Below are 21,347 nucleotides of genomic sequence, written 5' to 3' on the forward strand. Positions count from 1 at the left end.
ACGCCGTCATTGTAAATAAGAATTAGTTCTTAACTGACTTGCCTAGTTAAATAAATAAATACTGGTAATACTGATACTACTGGGAATCATGTCTGCTGATGGCTGCTCCACTGAGTGTCAAATCTCACACGTTCCTCGCCCCCCAAAAAGTCCCACAAGGGGGAGGGGGGCAGTGTGTGGAAATGTGTGTGTGACAGAGAGAACAAAACACTCAGGGAAGAGGGACCCCTTATGCCACTCACTCTGAATTCAGCCATGTCAAAGATCACTCATTGAGACCAAAGTGCCTAGTCTCTGATGAACTGTAGATCGACAGCAACTGTCCTGTACCAATCAATATTTAATAAGGTAACAATTACGTTATATGAAGTATTAAAAACCAAAGGGTTGTTCACAGAGTATTACTTTGACACTGAAATTGATGTCAAATTGAAGTTGCAGCCTTGATGTAAACGTCCTTAGCCAGGCGAGTGCTACATTATTGTCTCTGTCTGGAATGCTAGCCTAATGGCACAGACAACCAGCCAGCCAGTCAGACAGCCAGCCAGTCAGACAACCAGCCAGACAACCAGCCAGCCAGCCAGCCAGTCAGACAACCAGCCAGCCAGCTAGTCAGCCAGACAGTCAGACAACCAGCCAGCCAGCCAGTCAGACAACCAGCCAACCAGTCAGACAGCCAGCCAGTCAGACAACCAGCCAGTCAGTCAGACAACCAGCCAGCCAGTCAGACAACCAGCCAGCCAGCCAGTCAGACAACCAGCCAGCCAATCAGACAGCCAACCAGTCAGACAATCAGTGACAGAGTCAACAGAGTCAACAGCATCACAGCATTGGTCTTTTTTGGAATACTTTTGGAATGTGTTTGTGTCCCAAATGGCACCTTGTTCTGTGGGCAGGGCCCATAGGGCTATGGTCAAAAGTAGTGCACTAAATCAGGAATATGGTGTCATTTTTAAAGCCAAAACAGTGTCTATTTTATGTGACAAAATAACAATTGTAATAACCAGCCATTCAGCAGCAGGCTAACCCCTATCTCTCTCTATAATGTTTCAGTCAACCCAGTGCCTGAAATTGTTACAATAATCAGAGCAAAATCCTGATGCAGATATAGCTTTTATGTGACTTCTAAAATTAGAATTAAACTTCGATAAAGATTAGGATGTGTCCTGCTAATCTCAAACTCTTGGTCTCAATGTGTTAGCCAGCATTAGACTATGGGAGTAAATCACCACTGTCTCAGTGTTAGATTAATATTATTTATTAAATATTCATGCATGCTGCTCCATTTCAACCTCCCATATGGCCTCTGTTGTCCCTTCCTATACCCCCTGGCGCACGGACTCACACGCACACATGCATGTGCACGCGCACAAACACACACACACACACACAGGCCTCAAGGGCGACTGCAATCAAAGAGGACAGACAGACAGGCAACACTCTTCCTACTGCACTATCAAAGCCCATACTGCTTTGGGCTATGTTATGTGTGCTTTTTACTGTGCATCTCAATGGAAAACATCAGTGAGCAGAGCAGGCATCAGGGGGGGATAAAGTCAAGCAAAGTCTGGAAATGAAAGAGATTAACATCAAAGGAGTTACGATGCACCGTAAAAGACCACTGGGATGGTGTGTGTGTGTGTGTGTGCGTGCGCGCGCGTGTGTGTGTGTGCGTGTGTGTGTGTGTGTGACAGAGGGTGGGAGCTGCGAGATTTAATTGTATTTTATTTTTTAACATTTTCCCCACGCAGTATTTAGTACATACATCATGACATGACATCACTGTTTGCTGCCCATTAAGCTCGTCAACCTCCCAAATTATGTTCCTCTTTCCCTCAATTTCTGCAATTTGAAGACAGAATGAGACATGACTGAATTGAGACCAATGTTCCCTCTAATTATTTTTGGCACTGAGCAAATTTCAGGTATGCTGAGAGCAAACTTGAACATTGTGAAAATTCTGTGCAACTTTCAGCATGTGTTTACTGTGAACACTGAGGCTGTACCTGTTTTAAGTTACAGTTAACAGTGGCCATGTAGGCTATTGTGGATATTTCATACTAATGTAGCACTACAGTACCAGAGTGGCCTACCATTTAAACAAATGGAGAAAATGCATCCCACAACATTTTTACATGGACATTCTATCATTCAGCCTACAGTAGCAGCCAATGTGTGGTGTTCAATGTAGGCCTACAGTAGCAGCCAATGTGTGGTGTTCAATGTAGGCCTACAGTAGCAGCCAATGTGTGGTGTTCAATGTAGGCCTACAGTCCATTTGCCACCATGGCCTTTTTTTGCCTTTACCTCCCTTCTCACCTCATTTGCTCACATTGTATATAGACTTGTTTATACTGTATTATTGACTGTATGTTTGTTTTACTCCATGTGTAACTCTGTTGTTGTATCTGTCGAACTGCTTTGCTTTATCTTGGCCAGGTCGCAATTGTAAATGAGAACTTGTTCTCAACTTGCCTACCTGGTTAAATAAAGGTGAAATAAAATAAAATAAAAATGAGACTTTTGGAAAAAAAAAACATGCAGGGCTTGACATTAACCGGTTTATCCACTTGTCCTTCAGACAAGGTGACTGAAAATGTTGTGTTGTTTGATGCAAGAAACCACTTTACAAAATAAAATGCATTATTATTGCATACCATTATTACAGAGAATCATGCTACCCTCTGTCTATTGGCTACTTAGCTAAGTCAACACTGCCCCTTTAAGACAAAAAAAATACCTCTTTACCTGACTTGCTTTTTAGAGATGTTTAGAAATGAACCAGTTTTATTCTTGTAGGAAGCAATCCCTCCCCTATTGCTGACTGCAAATTATCTATAACTGGGCTGATAACTCACTAACTAGCAAAGGATATGAACAAAATGTGCACACCTGGAAGCTGCCACTTTGTTCTCAAAACAAGTGCATCTACTCACAACTGCTCATGCTGTAAACACAGTCCAGTTCAAAGTAAATGGTATTGATCCATATATGGCAATGATCTATTTGCATATAGGCCTACTGCAGCTCTGATTGTTTATGCCTCACCGGTCTATGTAAAGTATGGGCTTAGTAGTGCATGTCAATGCAATAGAATTATACTCCGATACATTCTGCCTACAACAAAATCTCTTGCTTAGTTCACTTCGTTTCAGGTATGTTGCATTAAAAAGTGGATAATATTGCATTGATTCGATCACAATTGCCACAGTAAAGGGAAACGTTGATAGTGTTAACAGGGAAAAATCTAAAACAGTGGTCACCGACCTTGTCTGAGTCCAGATCACTTTGAGTCAAAATTCAAGCCGACCTCTACCGCTCAGATTTGTTTTTAACATGACTTAAAAAATGTTTAGCCTATGCAACATTAACCAATTAAAAACAGTACTGTAGAAATGACGTTTTTTTGCAGTAAGCTATAGGCCCAATACATTATTATTGTATATTGTCTTTGCTTGAATCGTTCTTCCAATAAATTGGTGGCGCAGTGGTCTAAGACACTATATCTTAAGGCTAGAGGCGTCACTACAGACACCCTGGTTCAAATCCAGGCTGTATCACAATTGGCCGTGTTTCCAAGTCCCATAGGGCAGTGCTCAATTGGCCCAGCGTGGTTAGGGTTTGGCCTGGGTAGGCTGTCATTGTAAATACAAATTTGTTCTTAACTGACTTGTCTAGTTAATTGATTGTTGTTTGGGACATTAATTACATTTATAATTCAACATTTTAGGTAGGCTATATGATCCCACTGATAATAGATCCATTGTTGTATTATTTGTGAAGCACAGCTGAGTGAGGATACATTTCAATAATTTGCTTTTTATTTTTACTTTACTGTGCTGATGGTGCCTGCATCTAATAGTCAGACGCAGTGGATGGGGAGAGCAGCAGATTGACGGTCCGCCTCAACATCCCTCCACTCTCCCTTTCCTCCACTGACACTGACCAAAAAGGGACACTGTCTTCCAGCTGTTGGCAAAACTTGTGTTGCACATCATTATTTCTGTCTCATGCACAACCTTATGTTGTTACTCTTATGAACAGAGAAAGTTAAATATTCCTTAATATTAAAAAAGACCCATGCCGCTAATAATAACAACAAAGCCAGCCTATAGATACCGTTTTCTACTCATTCATTACAGCTGCAGTGCTTGTTGTAGCGGAAATAGGAAGAACGCGTATTTTATGGCTTATAAAAGTTTTGATTACAAAGTGTTGACAGTGCTGAGTAACAACTTAAACATGAACTCACTCATAAAAACAGCAGCTCTTTGCTGTATTCGTTGACAGTCTCTCTCTAGTCATGGTCTTAAACGTTTTGAAATCGCACAGTATCAACTTTGCTGTAGCTTTCTTTTAAGCCTGCTACGTTACTGCAAACACGGTCATCTGAGCCATCCGATTGGCCAGCGATAGACATTATTCTATCATAGTCTTCTGCTGAAAAACATATGTGTTATGGCTTTACACCCCCTGATATATTGTAGAGAAAGAGTTACATGTCTATCAGAACACAAAGGGTGTGTTCATAATCCAGGTAGAATCAGGTATTCCCCAGGTCAGCTGTTTAGGCCCCTTACATTTTCAGTTTTGACTAACAACTCGCCACTGGCTTTGAGTAAAGCAGCTTATAAAGGGAACATTGATTGTGACATAATGAGACACACTGAGACATGATTGAGTTGAGACATATTGAGGCACAATGAGACATGATTGAATTGAGACATAATGAGGCACAATGAGACATGATTGAGAACTATGATTTGTTCTTTACACTTTGGTTTCTCTTGCCTTAAGCAGAGATGACAGATTCACCTTCAGACAGTCAGGGAGAGACAAACCCTCACATGATATTTCATTAAGTGCTTTTATTCATTCTCTTGCTGCATTTAGTCATACTGTCTGTCTGTCTGTCTGTCTGTCTGTCTGTCTGTCTGTCTGTCTGTCTGTCTGTCTGTCTGTCTGTCTGTCTGTCTGTCAACAGTAACCCTTCTATTCAATTGGTTTAAATGTGATGTAATAAATACATCTTTATGCAAGGGAAGTTGAAGGCAAGGAATGGATCCAAAGTTCTTAAAGATTAATTTAATTCATTTGACTGGTAGAAAGAGTTGCATGGACTCCTGCTGCTTCTAATATGAGCTTTTGTATCAAAGAATCTCCTACTCTTACACAAGGACTGACTGGCAATGAATTCAAATGGACATTCTTACATAATTAAACATGCATGTGTACAAATTGGTGTGTATAACCCCTTCCATAATTGTTTGACCCATGTACAAAATGTCACAGCCATTGCATCAGAAGGCATAGAATGTGGCCCGTAGCAGAACAATAAACGGTAGTGATCACATGACTTCAGGGTCGGTCAGTTAGAATAAACACTGGACTTTGGTCGCATGGATTCCTTCTTAGGAACCCACAAATCCCTCATATCAGTTAGTTACCATTAACATCACAGACAGAAGCCAGACAACGCCAATTTATTGGCTGTCACTAAGCAGGCAGGATGTGTCCTGCCTTATTATTGATTTCCGACCACTGAGGCCGAATATGCTCTAGTATTTTTCAGAGCACAGAGAGGGACTGGATCTAGTTGTGGTAGTAATTGATGCAGTTGGGAGCAGCTAATGAGTAATAATGACCACTCACTGTGTCCAAATAAGCAGTATGAGACAACATAGGGATACCAGTACACATGAGCTTAAGTGGAATGAAGTCTGTATCAATCTCTCACCTGCTGTTGAATTTCTCTGGGTGCTTCTCTCTCATCAAGTGGAAGCGGTGAGCAATGGAGGCGTCCTATAGGGGGAGACATAGGGCTGTATTAGGCTTTTACTGGGGCATTACCTTCCACTTTTGTGATTGTGGTCCTGGGTCTGTGTGATCCTGGGTCTGTGTGATCCTGGGTCTGTGTGAACCTGGGTCTGTGTGAACCTGGGTCTGTGTGATCCTGGGTCTGTGTTATCCTGGGTCTGTGTGGTCCTGGGTATGTGTGATCCTGGGTCTGTGTGATCCTGGGTCTGTGTGATCCTGGGTCTGTGTGATCCTGGGTCTGTGTGATTCTGGGACTGCACTAGGCTTGATAACAGGCTCATAATGTCACCACCTCAAATCAAATGTTATTTGTCACATGCGCCGAATATAATTTATTTATTTATTTTATTTCATCTTTATTTAACCAGATAGGCCAGTTGAGAACAAGTTCTTATTTACAACTGTGACCTGGCCAAGATAAAGCAAAGCAGTGCAACAAAAACAACAACACAAGAGTTACACATAAACAAACCTACAGTCAATAACACAAAAGAAAAGAAAATTAGACAAATCTATGTACAGTGTGTACAAATGTAGAAGATGTGCAGACTTTACCGTGAAATGCTTGCTTACGAGCTTAAAAATAAAAGTCACTATATAAGAAAGCTGGGTTGGAACCGTTTTCCATCGGCGCCATCGTCAAACCTATCCTCCTGCCCACCCCTGTGTTGTGTGTTTGACCCCATCCCCGGAGGACCTCTGGGGGCAGGGGTAGACATAATCAGTCAAATGGCTCCAACACTAGGATGTGTGTTCTCCAGAGCCCGCCTCAGCTCTGCAATGACCTGAGGCCAGAATGAGCTCACTCATATTAGTCTTGTGCTATGGACATGGCACAGAGTGAGACATGACGACTGTCTAGGATTGAAAGCATTACAATAGATAAATAAGTGATTTTATCAGAAGGAGACAGGAGGCTTTCCGGTAATGGGCAGGTGGAGAGAGGACAGGGTATGGAGGAAATTGTTAAATGAGCAATGAACGTCATGTCCAAAAGAGAGAGAGACAACTGGCTTCCTACCAGTTGTGGTGATGGTGTTTATGAGAATGGTAACAAGACTGCAATGAAGATGGCAGTTATTTTGGTCATTTTTATCTGCTCCTAGAAATAATTGGACAAAGACCCTTTGGAAATTTCATCAGGTCAAACTTATTCTCAAGAACGGAAAAAAAGTCCCTGTCACTAGTCACTGATGTTGTCCTGGTGACATTGCACAAATTGAAGCTAGAACACGTTCTGCTAACACAAAGAAGAAGTAAAGCAAAGGCAGTGTCAAGATAGAGAGACACGAGCAGGAGAAGAGAGAGGTAGAGAGACAGAGAAAGAGAGCCCTGGAGAGAGAGAAAGAAAGCGCCAGAGAAAAGACGAGGGAGGAGAGGAGACTGGAAAAGACCGGAAGGTATGGCACGTCACATCACCCTCACCTCTTTACCCTCCTCCCACTATCCACTGGAGCCTCTAACATCTCCGGGGCCCCCCATTAAACCTCTCCAGGGCCCTCCCTCCATCAAACCTAGCGTATGTCCCACGACATCAGCAACTATTGTGTCCCAAAATATCTCTGCACCTGCCAGCCTGGCATGGCTCAGTGGCTATGAACATGGAATCCATTTAAACAGAAACCTGGGGAAACAGGTGCTATTGGCGGTCTGGATGAACACCATAAACCATACAACAAATACTAGGCATAGTGATTAGAACATGGGGGATGGGGGGAGTTGGTTTGTTGTTAACCTCTAGGCCTTGTGCCATGTTTAAAAAAGGGAGGGAGAGCGGTGGAAAGAAATCAGGACATTTGATACATTGAAGGAATGCATGTTCTGTATCTAGGGTGTGAAGGGGGAGGAGTGGAAAATGAATGTGTGCTGTGGGTCATCGGCAACCTCTGAGGGAGATTCAGAGGAAAAGTGGGTGTCACCCCTATCTCCGCCCTCTCAATCTTCACCCCTATCTCCCCCCTCTCAATCCTCACCCCTATCTCCCCCTCTCAACACTCACCCATATCTCCCCACTCTTAACCCTCACCCCTATTTCCCCCCTCTCAACACTCACCCATATCTCCCCTCTCAACCCTCACCCCTATTTCCCCCTCTCAACCCTCACCCCTATTTCCCCCTCTCAACCCTCACCCCTATCTCCCCACTCTTAACCCTCACCCCTATTTCCCCCTCTCAACACTCACCCCTATCTCCCCCTCTCAACCCTCACCCCTATTTACCCCCTCTCAACCCTCACCCCTATCTCCCCACCCTCACCCCTATCTCCCTATCTCCCCACTCTTAACCCTCACCCCTATTTCCCCCTCTCAACACTCACCCCTATCTCCCCCTCTCAACCCTCACCCCTATTTCCCCCTCTCAACCCTCACCCCTATTTCCCCCTCTCAACCCTCACCCCTATCTCCCCACCCTCAACCCTCACCCCTATCTCCCCACTCTTAACCCTCACCCCTATTTCCCCCTCTCAACACTCACCCCTATCTCCCCTCTCAACCCTCACCCCTATCTCCCCCTCTCAACCCTCACCCCTATTTCCCCCCTCTCAACACTCACCCCTATCTCCCCCTCTCAACCCTCACCCCTATCTCCCCACTCTCAACCCTCACCCCTATCTCCGCCCTCTCAATCCTCACCCCTATCTCCCCCTCTCAACCCTCACCCCTATCTTCCCACTCTTAAACCTCACCCCTATCTCCCCTCTCAACCCTAGCCCTACCTCCCCCCTCAACCCTAATCCCTATCTCCCCCTCACTCCCCCTCAATCCTAATCCCAATCTCCTCTCACTCCCTCCCTCAACCCTAATCCCTATCTCCCCTCTCCCCCAACCCTAATCCCTATCTCCCCCTCTCAACCCTAATCCATCTCCCCTCTCACTCCCCCTCTCAACCCTAATCCCTATCTCCCCTCAACCCTAATCAATATCTCCCCCTCTCAAACCTCCCCCTATTTGCCCCTCTCACTTTCCCCTCTCAAACTTCTCCCCATCTCCCTCTTTCATTCTTCCCTTTAAACCCCCTATTTTCTCCCTCTCACTCCCCCCTCTCAACACTCACCCCTATCTCCCCTTTTCACTCTCCCCTCTCAACCCTCACCCCTGTCTCTCCCCCTCTCAACCCCTGGACACAAATTAAGATCAAGCCTGGTATAAACTCATTGGAGAATCCCCATTGAAACAGCTTTTCAATAAGAGATATGAAGACGGTCAAATTGAACTGGAGCTCTTGATCTACATGTCCATACAGGGTCATAGCGAGCCTATCATAGCGAGCCGCTGTGCCGCTGTGGAGTCCATCTGTGCCCCTGTCATCATAGCTGTTGGTAGCAGGTGTTAACCCGACTCGCTGGGGACCTGTTCCTGTGAATATGGGAGTGTGTGCTTTTATGGAAGCAATGCATGCTGCTTCCCTCCAGAGTTCATTTGTATCATTTGGGGTTATATACAGTGTCTTGTCTTTGTATATCTGTGTGAGGTTGTGTGAAGTTGTGGGAAATTGTGTGAGGTTATGTGAGGTTGTGTGAGGATGTGTGAGATTGTGTGAGATTGTGTGAAGTTGTGTGAGGTTATGTGAAGTTGTGTGAAGTTGTGTGAGATTATGTGAGGTTGTGGCAAATTGTGTGAGGTTATGTGAGGTTGTGTGAGGATGTGTGAGATTGTGTGAGATTGTGTGAAGTTGTGTGAGGTTATGTGAAGTTGTGTGAAGTTGTGTGAGATTATGTGAGGTTGTGGGAAGTTGTGTGAAGTTGTGTGAGATTGTGTGAAGTTGTGTGAGGTTATGTGAAGTTGTGTGAGATTATGTGAAGTTGTGTGAGATTGTGTGAAGTTGTGTGAGATTATGTGAAGTTGTGTGAGATTGTGTGAAGTTGTGTGAGATTGTGTGAAGTTGTGTGAGATTGTGTGAGGTTGTGTGAGATTGTGTGAAGTTGTGTGAGATTGTGTGAAGTTGTGTGAATTTGTGTGAGATTGTGTGAAGTTGTGTAAAGTTATGTGAAGTTGTGTGAGGTTGTGTGAAGTTGTGTGAGGATGTGTAAAGTTGTGTAAAGTTGTGTGAAGTTGTGTGAGGTTGTGTGAGGATGTGTGAAGTTGTGTAAAGTTGTGTGAAGTTGTGTAAAGTTGTGTAAAGTTGTGTGAGATTGTGTGAATTTGTGTAAAGTTATGTGAAGTTGTGTAAAGTTGTGTAAAGTTATAGTAGTGTGTATCTGTGTATATATAGCTAGTAGTGTATCTGTATGTGTATAGTGGTGTGTATCTGTGTATATATAGCTAGTAGTGTATCTGTATGTGTATAGTGGTGTGTATCTGTGTATATATAGCTAGTAGTGTATCTGTATGTGTTTAGTGGTGTGTATCTGTGTATCTGCGTATGTATTGTAGTGTGTATCTTTGTATATATAGCTAGTTGTGTGTATATGTGTAAATGTGTATGTATAGTAGTGTGAATCTTGTCTATATAGCTGGTAGTGTGTATTTGTGTATCTGTGTATGTATAGTAGTGTGTATTTGTGTATATATAGCTAGTAGTGTGTCTGTGTATATATAGCTAGTAGTGTGTATTTGTGTATCTGTGTATGTATAGTAGTGTGTATTTGTGTATATATAGCTAGTAGTGTGTCTGTGTATATATAGCTAGTAGTGTGTATCTGTGTATATATAGCTAGTAGTGTGTATCTGTGTATATATGGCTAGTAGTGTGTATCTGTGTATATATGCAGTTGAAGTCAGAAGTTTACATACACTTAGGTTGGAGTCATTAAAACTCGTTTCTCAACCACTCCACAAACTTCTTGTTAACAAACTATAGTTTTGGCAAGTCGGTTATGACATCTACTTTGTGCATGACACAAGTAATTTTTCCAACAATTGTTTACAGACAGATTATTTCACTTATAATTCACTGTATCACAATTCCAGTGGGTGAGAAGTTTACATACACTAAGTTGACTGTGCCTTTAAACAGCTTGGAAAATTCCAGAAAATTATGTCATGGCTTTAGAAGCTTCTGATAAGCTAATTGAGTCAATTGGAGGTGTACCTGTGGATGTACTTCTAGGCCTACCTTGAAATCAGCCAAGACCTCAAAAAATAAATTGTAGATCTCTACAAGTCTGGTTCATCCTTGGGAGCAATTTCCAAACGCCTGAAGGTACCACGCTCATCTGTACAAACAATAATACGCAAGTATAAACACCATGGGACCACACAGCCGTCATACCGCTCAGGAAGCAGATGCCTTCTGCCTTCTGCCTTAGAAATGAATGTACTTTGGTGCGAAAAGTGCAAATCAATCCCAGAAAAAAAGCAAAGGACCTTGTGAAGATGCTGGAGGAAACGGGTACAAAATTATCTATATCCACAATAAAACGAGTCCTATATCGACATAACCTGAAAGGCCGTTCACTGCTCCAAAACTGCCATAAAAACGCCAGACTACGGTTTGCAACTGCACATGGGGACAAATATCATACTTTTTGGAGAATTGTCCTCTGGTCTGATGAAACAAAAATAGAACTGTTTGGCCATAATGACCATCATTATGTTTGGAGGAAAAAGGGGGAGAATTGCAAGCCAAAGAACACCATCCCAACCGTGAAGCACGGGGGTGGCAGCATCGTGTTTCAGGGTTGCTTTGCTGCAGGAGTGACTGGTGCACTTCACAAAATAGATGGCATCATGACGGAGGAAAATTATGTGGATATATTAACGCGACATCTCATGACACCAGTCAGGAAATTGAAACTTGGTCGCAAATTGGTCTTCCAAATGGACAATGACCGCCAAGCATACTTCCAAAGTTGTGGCAAAATGGCTTAAGGACAACAATGTCAAGGTATTGGAGTGGCCATCACAAAGCCCTGACCTCAATCCCATAGAACATTTGTTGGCAGAACTGAAAAAGTGTGTGCGAGCAAGGAGGCCTACAAACCTGACTCAGTTACACCAGCTCTGTCAGGAGGAATGGGCCAAAATTCACCCAATTTATTGTGGGAAGCTTGTGGAAGGCTACCCGAAACGTTTGACCCAAGTTAAACAATTTGAAGGCAATGCTACCAAATACTAATTGACTATATGTAAACTTCTGACCCACTGGGAATTTGATGCAAGAACTATTATTATTCTGACATTTCACATTCTTAAAATAAAGTGGTGATCCTAACTGACCGAAGACAGGGAATCTTTACTAGGATTAAATGTCAGGAATTGTGAAAAACTGAGTTAAAATGTATTTGGCTAAGGTGTATGTAAACTTCCAACTTCAACTGTAGCTAAAAGTGTGTATCTGTGCATGTACAGTAGTTTGTATGGTTTCTATGTGGGTTCACAGACAGAGAGACAGATAGGTTGAGGGGTGGTGGCTGTTACCCTCCTATCTGGCCAGGTGTCACTCAGCACGGTCATTCATTACCGAGGTAACCCGGTCGGGCCTGGCAGCCGCTATCTTCCCGTCACTGATACTTCCTCTGACCTTCAGTGTGTTGCCAGCACTACTCCCTTCATTTCTCTCTTTCTCCCCCCTTCCTCCCCCACCGCTCCTCTAACCTTCACTTCCGCTACCCTCCCTAGAGGCCTGGCCTGGAAGTCCTCTGAGCAAGCACTACACAACCTGCTGTTGACACACAGGTCAGGTCACTGTGGATCAGATCCCCAGTCCATAGAGTAACACAGTGGGTAAGTAGCTGTAACTAATGCATAACCAGCCAGAAGGCCAGAGAGCATTACATGACGGGGCCAGAGCCAGGCACTCCCAGGCCCTCTCTTCTTCTCATAGCTAGCTAGAGAGCCACGCTTGGAGAGCAGATGGCTTGTTGATGGCAGGAAAGATAGTCAGGTTTCATCGTTCTCTCACACCATGAAGTGATCGGCTTCCTCAGACTGAGGGTCTGGGGTGAGGAAAGTGTGAGGAAGGAGTGAGGACACTTCTTTAATGGCTGCTGACATAGTGTGATTTCCCTCTCGCTAATTCTTCAGACAGATTCTTTCCAGAGTGATGGTTGGGAATGGGACCACTCAGGGCTCAGGGATAATGTAATGCACTTTAGGAGTGTATGGAGTGCCTATAATGCCTACTGTAAAGGCAAGGCAGGGAGGGAAGCCTTGGAGATTTCTATGGGGATGTGTGACTGAAGTGGGGCTGAATTGTTTGAATCACAGGGGGGTTAAGAGGGCAAGGCAAGGTAGGGAAGGAAGTTTTGACATTTTCTCTCGGGATGTGGGACTGAAGTGGGTTCAGGGATTGGGTTGAAACCCAAGGTGCCTGCCACACGTACATGTAGGTTGGTGGCTTCTTAATTCATTGGGGAAGAAGGGTCCGTGGCAATGGCTGGAGCGTAATTAGTGGAATGGCATCAAATACATCACACATTTTCCATGTGTTTGATGCAATTCCATTCGCTCCGTTCCAGCCATTATTATGAGCCATCCTCCCCTCAGCAGCCTCCTGTGATGTAGACTCCTCTCCAATCTGATCTGTGTGTTTATAGTGCTGACTGAGAGTTCATGTTAATGCAGTCTCTGTATAGTGAAGCCTTCTCGTTAAAGACTTGTTTTCCTCAATCTTCAGTCAGCGTCATTGTATCCAGATCAAACTTAGTTGACAATGACCAGAGTTGTTAAACAGGAATTTGATAGATCAAAATACTTCATGGTCAAGATTTTATATGAAGTTCTTCTCAATGTCGATTTATGTTCGACTCTTCTTAGGATGTAGGATGCATGATTATTAGATTTAATTTGTTATTTAATATGATCAAGCTTAAGTGTGTACTTAATGCAATGCACTGATGCCCAAAAGCATTACAAAGTAATCTGAGGCAGACAACAAAATAGCAATACCACAAAGCATCTTTATCTCCAGCCTAGAGCGTTCTCCCAGTCACTACAACTACCATGTCATCTACAATTAACTTACTGTGCAAGAAACAGATGACAGTTGAGATTCGAAAATTGGCCTTGAGAGCGCCAACGCCATGGCAACCCAATCCCCGGCCTTTCGAAGGGAAGGTCTGTGAGTGTGATGGCAGGAAGTGCTGCCCCAATATGGGTATGGATATTGAACCCGATTCTGGGCCACCAATGATTACAACATTATATGGCGTGACTGAGTCACAGTGCTAGCGCTCGTTTGCTCAGGTGTCATTGGTGCCCAGATACGCAGCCATCTGTCCCTGGCTGCTGGAGTCACTGTGATGCGATCTGTTGCCCTGGGGAAGGGCCATGCCGTATTGGATCATAGTGCCATCTACAACATAGGAATAGCATTGGTCTAAGCGGATTACATAAACACAGAATCCTTCAAAGGGATCAGAATTTGAGCTTAAAGGGTCCTCTGAGAAACACAGAATGTATATATGGTTTAGTGGACAGTAAATGGACTGTAAATAACAATTATATCATCAATAACAGTTTAAAACATAGCCAGCGCTTCTTTAGACATGGTGTGCAGCCGGGATAGATACTAGACAGTGGCTGCAACCAAAGTATGGACCATTCTGGCACTGGCACTACCATCCACCAGCCCACATCTGAATCACATAGAGGGGGTCCCCTGGCCACACCCTGGCCATTCTGACACAGGCATCACATGGTGGAGAAACATCCATTGTCTAGATAGAAAGGTCAGAGGCTTGGCCATTTGCTGATATAATACACATTATAATTAGAGCATGTTGTCTTTCCGTTCAGTCAGCAATATGCTGAGATCAAGTACTGAAATCAGTAAGCTGCTTTCGAAAGAGTTCCTAGCCTGATTTCTGATCTGTTGGTGCTATATTATCTGTATTAGCACATAGGAGCTGTCTGTACAGTACAAACAGATCCGGGACCAGCTTGCTAGGGTGTACCCATAATGCAGCAGTAACAAGAGGGTAGAGTTCTTGTGTTTGGCAGAAACCTGGTGAATATGTGGCAGGCGTGGGACCAGTGGGATGCCGGGTTGCATAACATCACAGTAGTCCATGGTAACCCTGCCAAGCTAGCCCCTTCCTCCCTGCTCCTCATCCTACCTGTGATTGGTCCAGACATATTATGTACCAATCACACTTCGGCTTAGTCCCACTATCTACTCCTGATGTGTATTTTTAGGCGTCCGTGCAATGGTGCCTGGTGGGCTTGAAGAAAATAAAGACAGGAAAGACCATAAAAGGGATTGTTCCCTTCAAATGAGGTGCTGCAGGCACCTTATAGTTAAGCAACCGTAGCTTTAATGACAGATATAGGAAACATCCATCTGAAGTGTCAGGGATTGACAGAGAGACAACAAGACAAGAACTGAGACAGAATTAATTTGACCTCGTCCCTCTGGTCCCTCTGGTCCCTCTAGTGTAATATGTTTGTGGCGAGCCCATGGTAGTTTGTTTCAACAAACGAGCAAAGAGTAGAGTGATAACAGGTTGCTAAGCAACAGGGACAATGGCGATGTTGGTTCCTTCCGTTTAAAAGGGGAAACAGTAATTAACCTGCTTGAGAGGCTAAGAAACCACCAGTGATTTTGCAAATTGTTTAACTCCTGCTGGTATAGGCAATCCCATACTGTAGCATAGTACTGGGCCTATGTCCTGCTTCTGTTTTGATCTGAATATGGAAAGGCAGGTAGGATTGTGTGTGTGAGTGTTTTTAAGGATAGTCTGTTCTCTCACCACTCCGATGGAGAAGTAGTTGTTGACGATGCTGTTGGGGACTGGGTCTCCCTTCTCCTCCTTGTCTACAGGGATAATGTCGATGTTCCATCGGTCCAGCATCATATCTGTGCTGTGTTCTATGTCCCGCAGGAACTTCAGCAGGCTGCCTCCCTCATAACCTACAGGACAGGACAGAGAGACGGGTGAGACATGACACAGGGAGATACAGCCATCACACACTAAGGTCACCCACACTGCCAGACCCAGGCTCTCAGAACAAGTTTTATTAATTCAATAAGATCTAGTATTCATCAAATTGTATAGTGCTTTCTGTATTCCATTTCACGTGAGGTCAGAGGCCTTGGATTCCTAGAAGCAAGCAAAGAGAAAACTAAGATTGAGTGGTGAGAAGGGAGTACATCTGAAAGCCTCACACTGACAAAACAGCCTAATGGCAGACAGTATGGGTGTACACAATAGAGTCATTGTGGCCTTATGTCCCAGAAGGGATGAAGAGGAGTTGGTAAGTAAGTACACTGCCATGGGATAGAACTCCTAACCTCCAGGCCTCTCTGAGAGAGACTCTTGGTAAACTCCAAAAAATGCTGTGTTAAAAAACACCCAATTTGGGTTCTTTGGTAACCCAGCACTGGGTAAATATTGGACAACACACGCTGGGTTATTTTGACCAAGCCAGTAACGTGAATAACCCAACATGCTGAGTTGTTGGGATTACCCTAACATGGTTTAATTTAAATATTAGTTGGTTATTTTTTACTGTCTTGCTGGGTTGACATGCAGCTGAGTCTTTCTTAATGTACAGTAATATAAAGTTATTTCAGGAGGCCGTGGCTTATTAGAGGTGTGGCTTTCAGATAGATCTTATTGACAACCTGTGAGAGTTTTTTGCATTTTACAAAATCTTCTAGAGTATTAAGATGACTTATTACATATTATAATAAGGTGGTATCTTTCCCAACAACTGGATTTGCATAAGCTTTTAGAGATTTTATAAATTTCTGTAAGCCTGATTGAAGCTACAAAAATGTCCACATTCAACCTTAACATGTGATTATACAACAGAACAGACAAGCTTGAATTACATACACTCTAATAGGTGGCTAAAAATAACTATCTGAAAGCCACTCCCTTACTAAACCTTGCCTCCAGTCTTCTGATCTGACCTGCTGGATCACAATAACCCAGCATCAACAAACCAAGTGACCCAATGCCTGCCACCCAGCAGTTGGGTCAACCAAATTAACCAGCAGTTGGGTCAACCAAATTAACCAGCAGTTGGGTCAACCAAATTAACCAGCAGTTGGGTCAACCAAATTAACCAGCAGTTGGGTGAACCAAATTAACCAGCAGTTGAGTCAACCAAATTAACCAGCAGTTGGGTCAACCAAATTAACCAGCAGTTGGGTCAACCAAATTAACCAGCAGTTGAGTCAACCAAATTAACCAGCAGTTGGGTCAACCAAATTAACCAGCAGTTGGGTCAACCAAATTAACCAGCAGTTGAGTCAACCTAACAAGCCAGCATTTGGGTCAACCAAACAACCTAGCATTTTTTAGAGTGTAGAGGTAGACAGTAGAGGCATACACAATAGAGTCATCATTATACTGTGTCATGGGATAGAACTCCCGAACCCTGGGGGGCTCCGGTGAGCGAGTCCTCTGTGTTGGAGACCAAGTGGGTCTGAACCATTACTCTAATGATGACTGTGATCAGTACTGCTGAGAGGTGGACCGGGGTGTTAGGGTTACACCAGTGGCTGTCATGGAGGTGTGAGCGTCTAATGAGGACCCATCACTCAGAGCACCAGGGGACTTTAACACTCACATGGCGACCCATCCTGAGAGCCAGGGTTCATGTGTGATGGCACTTGTTCCCCCTACTGTGCTCCAGACCTGGGTTCACGTAATATCTGAAATCTTTCAAATAATGGAACTTTGCTTGATTTTTCAAAAACAATGTGAACCCAGGTCTGCATCAGGGGACGTTGACACTGAGAGCCGAGGCCCATATGTGATGACGCGCATTTCCCCCCATGTGCTCTCCAACAGTCTGAGCTCACACTTTTCCTCCCTCATGTACATTTCCTAAATCACAGAGGGGGAAAGCAATGATGATGTAATGTAAGAAGCCAATTAGCCTACTTTATACCCTGAAGATTTAACAAAAAGCTCACCGACTACTTATGGCACAATAGCATGCTCTTTCATGTTTGCATACACGCATATTCCATTATACGTGATGCACACATATGCTTACATACAGCCCTGTCCTGACTGATATAGTTACAAAACAGGCCAAAAACATCTGCATATAACATCTGCCAGTTAACAGGAGATCAATAGGAGATTGTATCACCAAACCCAATTTAGATGATTGGTTTACTATGCTAGGAATTCAAACGCATGTGCAGTATGTTTCTACAAACAGACGACTGTGACACAGTACATCCCTCACAGTCCCAGCATTTGTATCTACTACTGTACAATCTGTAAATATGGTCATAACACTTAAATGTCTTCATTGAAACAATCCAATTGCTTTTAAAAATATATTTTTGAGAAGATAATGTATTCAACTGGTGCTTGGTCAAAAAGCCCCTGGGAACTAACTGTCCATTTAGTTTCCAAACATCAGATCATAAGCCCGCTGCCTGGCTAAAGTGCTCAGCTGGTCTCTACTCTACACAAGCCAGGGTTAGGTCAAGCAGTCTGTCATAATCAGGGTCGCAATCATTGGCCAAAAAACAGGCCCAGTCAATGACAAGCAGGGATTATATAAGAACTCTGCTTTGCATTATAGAACACTTTCAAATCAGCTCTATGAGGATGTGTTTAGGACAGTGGAGGCTGGTGGAAGGATATATAGGAGGACAGCCTCATTGTAATGGCTGGAATGGAATTCATGGAACGGAGTCAAACATGTAGTTTCAATATGTGTGAAGTGCTTGATACCGCCCATTTATTTCATTCCAGCCATTACAATGAGCCTGTCCTCCTATAGCTCCTCCCACCAGCCTCCACTGGTTTAGAACCACAAGAACTCAACAGGTGCATTGTGAAGATATTGAGGAAAATATTGCTGATGGGAGCTTTCAGTGAGTAAAATAATACTCACACTGCGATCTATGTACACACTCACACACGCACACACATGCACACACACACACACACACACACACACACACACACACACACACACACACACACACACACACACACACACACACACACACACACACACACACACACACACACACACACACACACACAGCTTCGCACCTCCGCCCCAGCGTAGACATCTTGCCAGGTCGTTCCCTGTGCCCAGAGGGAGGATAGCCACAGGGGGATCTTTTGCAAAGTTGGCCTTGTCTGCAGATGGACATAATAAGATAAGATAAGATAATAATTACAATTCTGATGGAGAATTAATTTCTCTGAATTATTTCAGAGAAAGACCATTAAGGTGTAGCCAGAGTACTGTACAGTATAGTATTATAGTGTTCTATGTTTATCAGGCACACACACACACACACACACACACACACACACACACACACACACACACACACACACACACACACACACACAGCTATGAAGGTGTAAATATTTTACTGTGTTCATGTATAATGAATGAGTTTAATCCAATAGATTGAGACACACCAATACAGTCTAAGATCCATCCCACTGTGCCGTCCCCTCCACATGCCAGCACCTGGAAATTAGGGACATCATGGAAGAAGTTGAGCCTGTGAAGACATAAATACATAAATATACAAATACACACACATACATACAGAGAGACAATACAGAAATACACTGTGGAAAAAGAAGGAAAAGCACGTCAGAAATCAGCTCAATGTAAGAATCCATAGAATCAAACCACTTCTGGGAAAATTGGAACACACTAAACAAACAACAACATGAAGAGTTATCTATCCAAAACAGAGATGTATAGATAAACCACTCTATAACAAAGAACAAACAGCAAAAACATATACATGATCAAATACAAATCTTAGAATACACTATTAAAGACTACCAAACCCCAACAGATTCTCCAATTACATTGAATGAACTACAGGACAAAATACAAACCCTCCAACCCAAAAAGGCCTGCGGTGTTGATGGCATACTAAATGAAATGATAACATATACAGACCACAAATTAAAATGGTTATTCTTAAACTCTTCAACATTATCCTGAGCTCTGGCATCTTCCACTATATTTGGAACCAAGGACTGATCCCCCCCCCAATCCACAAAAGTGGAGTTAAAATTGACCCCAATAACTCCTGTGGGATATGCGTCAACAACAACCTTGGGAAAATCCTCTGCATTATCGTCAGTGGTGGAAAAAGTACCCAATTGTCATACTTAAAGCTAAGATACCCAGTAAAATACTACTTGAGTAAAAGTCTAAAAGTATTTGGTTTTAAATATACTTAAGTATCAAAAGTAAATGTAATTGATAAAATGTACTTAAGAATCAAAAAGTAAAAGTATAAATCCTTTCAAATTCCTTATATTAAGCAAACCAAACGGAACGATTTTCTTGTTTTTTCAATTTACGAATAGCCAGGGGCACACTCCAACACCCAGACATGGTTTATAATCGAAGCATTTGTGTTTAGTGAATCTGCCAGATCAGGTAGTAGGGATGACCAGGGATGTTCTCTTGGTAAGTGCGTGAATTGGACCATTTTCGTGAATTGGACCAATGCTAAGCATTGAAAATGTAACAAGTATTTTTGGGTGTCAGGGAAAATGTATGGAGTAAAAAATACACCATTTTCTTCAGGAATGTAGTGAAGTAAAAGTAAAAATGGTCAAAAATAATACTTATTTAAGTACTTATACATAAAAAACAACTTATTAAGTAGCACTTTAAAGTATTTTTACTTAAGTACTTTACACCACTAATTATCATTAACAGCAGATTCATACATTTACTCAGTGAAAAGAATATACTGAGCAAATGTCAAATTGGCTTTTTACCAAATTACCGTATGACAGACCACGTATTCCTCTTATACACCCCAATGGACAAACAAACAAACCAAAACAAAGGCAAAGTCTTTGCTCATGCTGTGTTGAGTGCAAAAAAGCTTTTGACTCAATTTGGCATAAGGGTCTGCTATACAAATTGATGGAAAGCAGTGTTGGGGGAAAAACATACAACATTACAAAATCCATGTACACAAACAACAAGTGCGGTTAAAATGGGCAAAAAAAAACACGTTAATTTCCAAGGGGCCGTGAGGTGAGACAGGGTTGCAGGTCGAGCCCCACCCTCTTCAACATACAGTTGAAGTTGGAAGTTTACATACATCTTAGCCAAATACTTTTGAACTCAGTTTTTCACAATTCCTGACATTTAATCATAGTAAAACTTCCATGTCTTAGGTCCGTTAGGGTCACCACATTATTTTAAGAATGTGAAATGTCAGAATAATAGTAGAGAGAATGATTTATTTCAGCTTTTATTTCTTGCATCACATTCCCAGTGGGTCAGTAGTTTACATACACTCAATTAGTATTTGGTAGCATTGCCTTCAAATTGTTTAACTTGGGTCAAACGTTTTGGGTAGCCTTTCACAAGCTTCCCACAATAAGTTGGGGGAATTTTGGCCCATTCCTCCTGACAGAGCTGGTGTAACTGAGTCAGGTTTGTCGGCCTCCTTGGTAACACACGCTTTTTCAGTTCTGCCAACAAAAGTTCTATAGGTTTGAGGTCAGAGCGTTGTGATGGCCACTCCAATACCTTGACTTTGTTGTCCTTAAGCCATTTTGCCACAACTTTGGAATGCTTGGGGTCATTGTCCATTTGGAAGACCCATTTGCGACCAAGCTTCAACTTTCTGACTGATGTCATGAGATGTTGCTTCAGTATATTCAC

The 21,347-nt window shown here is 43.0% G+C and overlaps 1 protein-coding gene across 1 annotated transcript in view; it reads right to left on the reverse strand.

Moving 5' to 3' along the window:
- Window positions 1–21,347, reverse strand: part of LOC115130198 (diacylglycerol kinase beta-like) — a 136,675-nt gene that overhangs the window by 11,563 nt on the left and 103,765 nt on the right. Inside the window, exons 18-21 of the mRNA XM_065015939.1 lie at window positions 19,112–19,197; window positions 18,731–18,820; window positions 15,449–15,609; window positions 5,738–5,802 (exon numbers count right to left, since the gene is read on the reverse strand). Of these exons, the coding sequence (XP_064872011.1) occupies window positions 5,738–5,802; window positions 15,449–15,609; window positions 18,731–18,820; window positions 19,112–19,197 (402 nt within the window). The remainder of the gene's footprint in view (window positions 1–5,737; window positions 5,803–15,448; window positions 15,610–18,730; window positions 18,821–19,111; window positions 19,198–21,347) is intronic.

This window comes from Oncorhynchus nerka, linkage group LG1 (assembly GCF_034236695.1).
Source record: "Oncorhynchus nerka isolate Pitt River linkage group LG1, Oner_Uvic_2.0, whole genome shotgun sequence".
NCBI lineage: Eukaryota > Metazoa > Chordata > Actinopteri > Salmoniformes > Salmonidae > Oncorhynchus > Oncorhynchus nerka.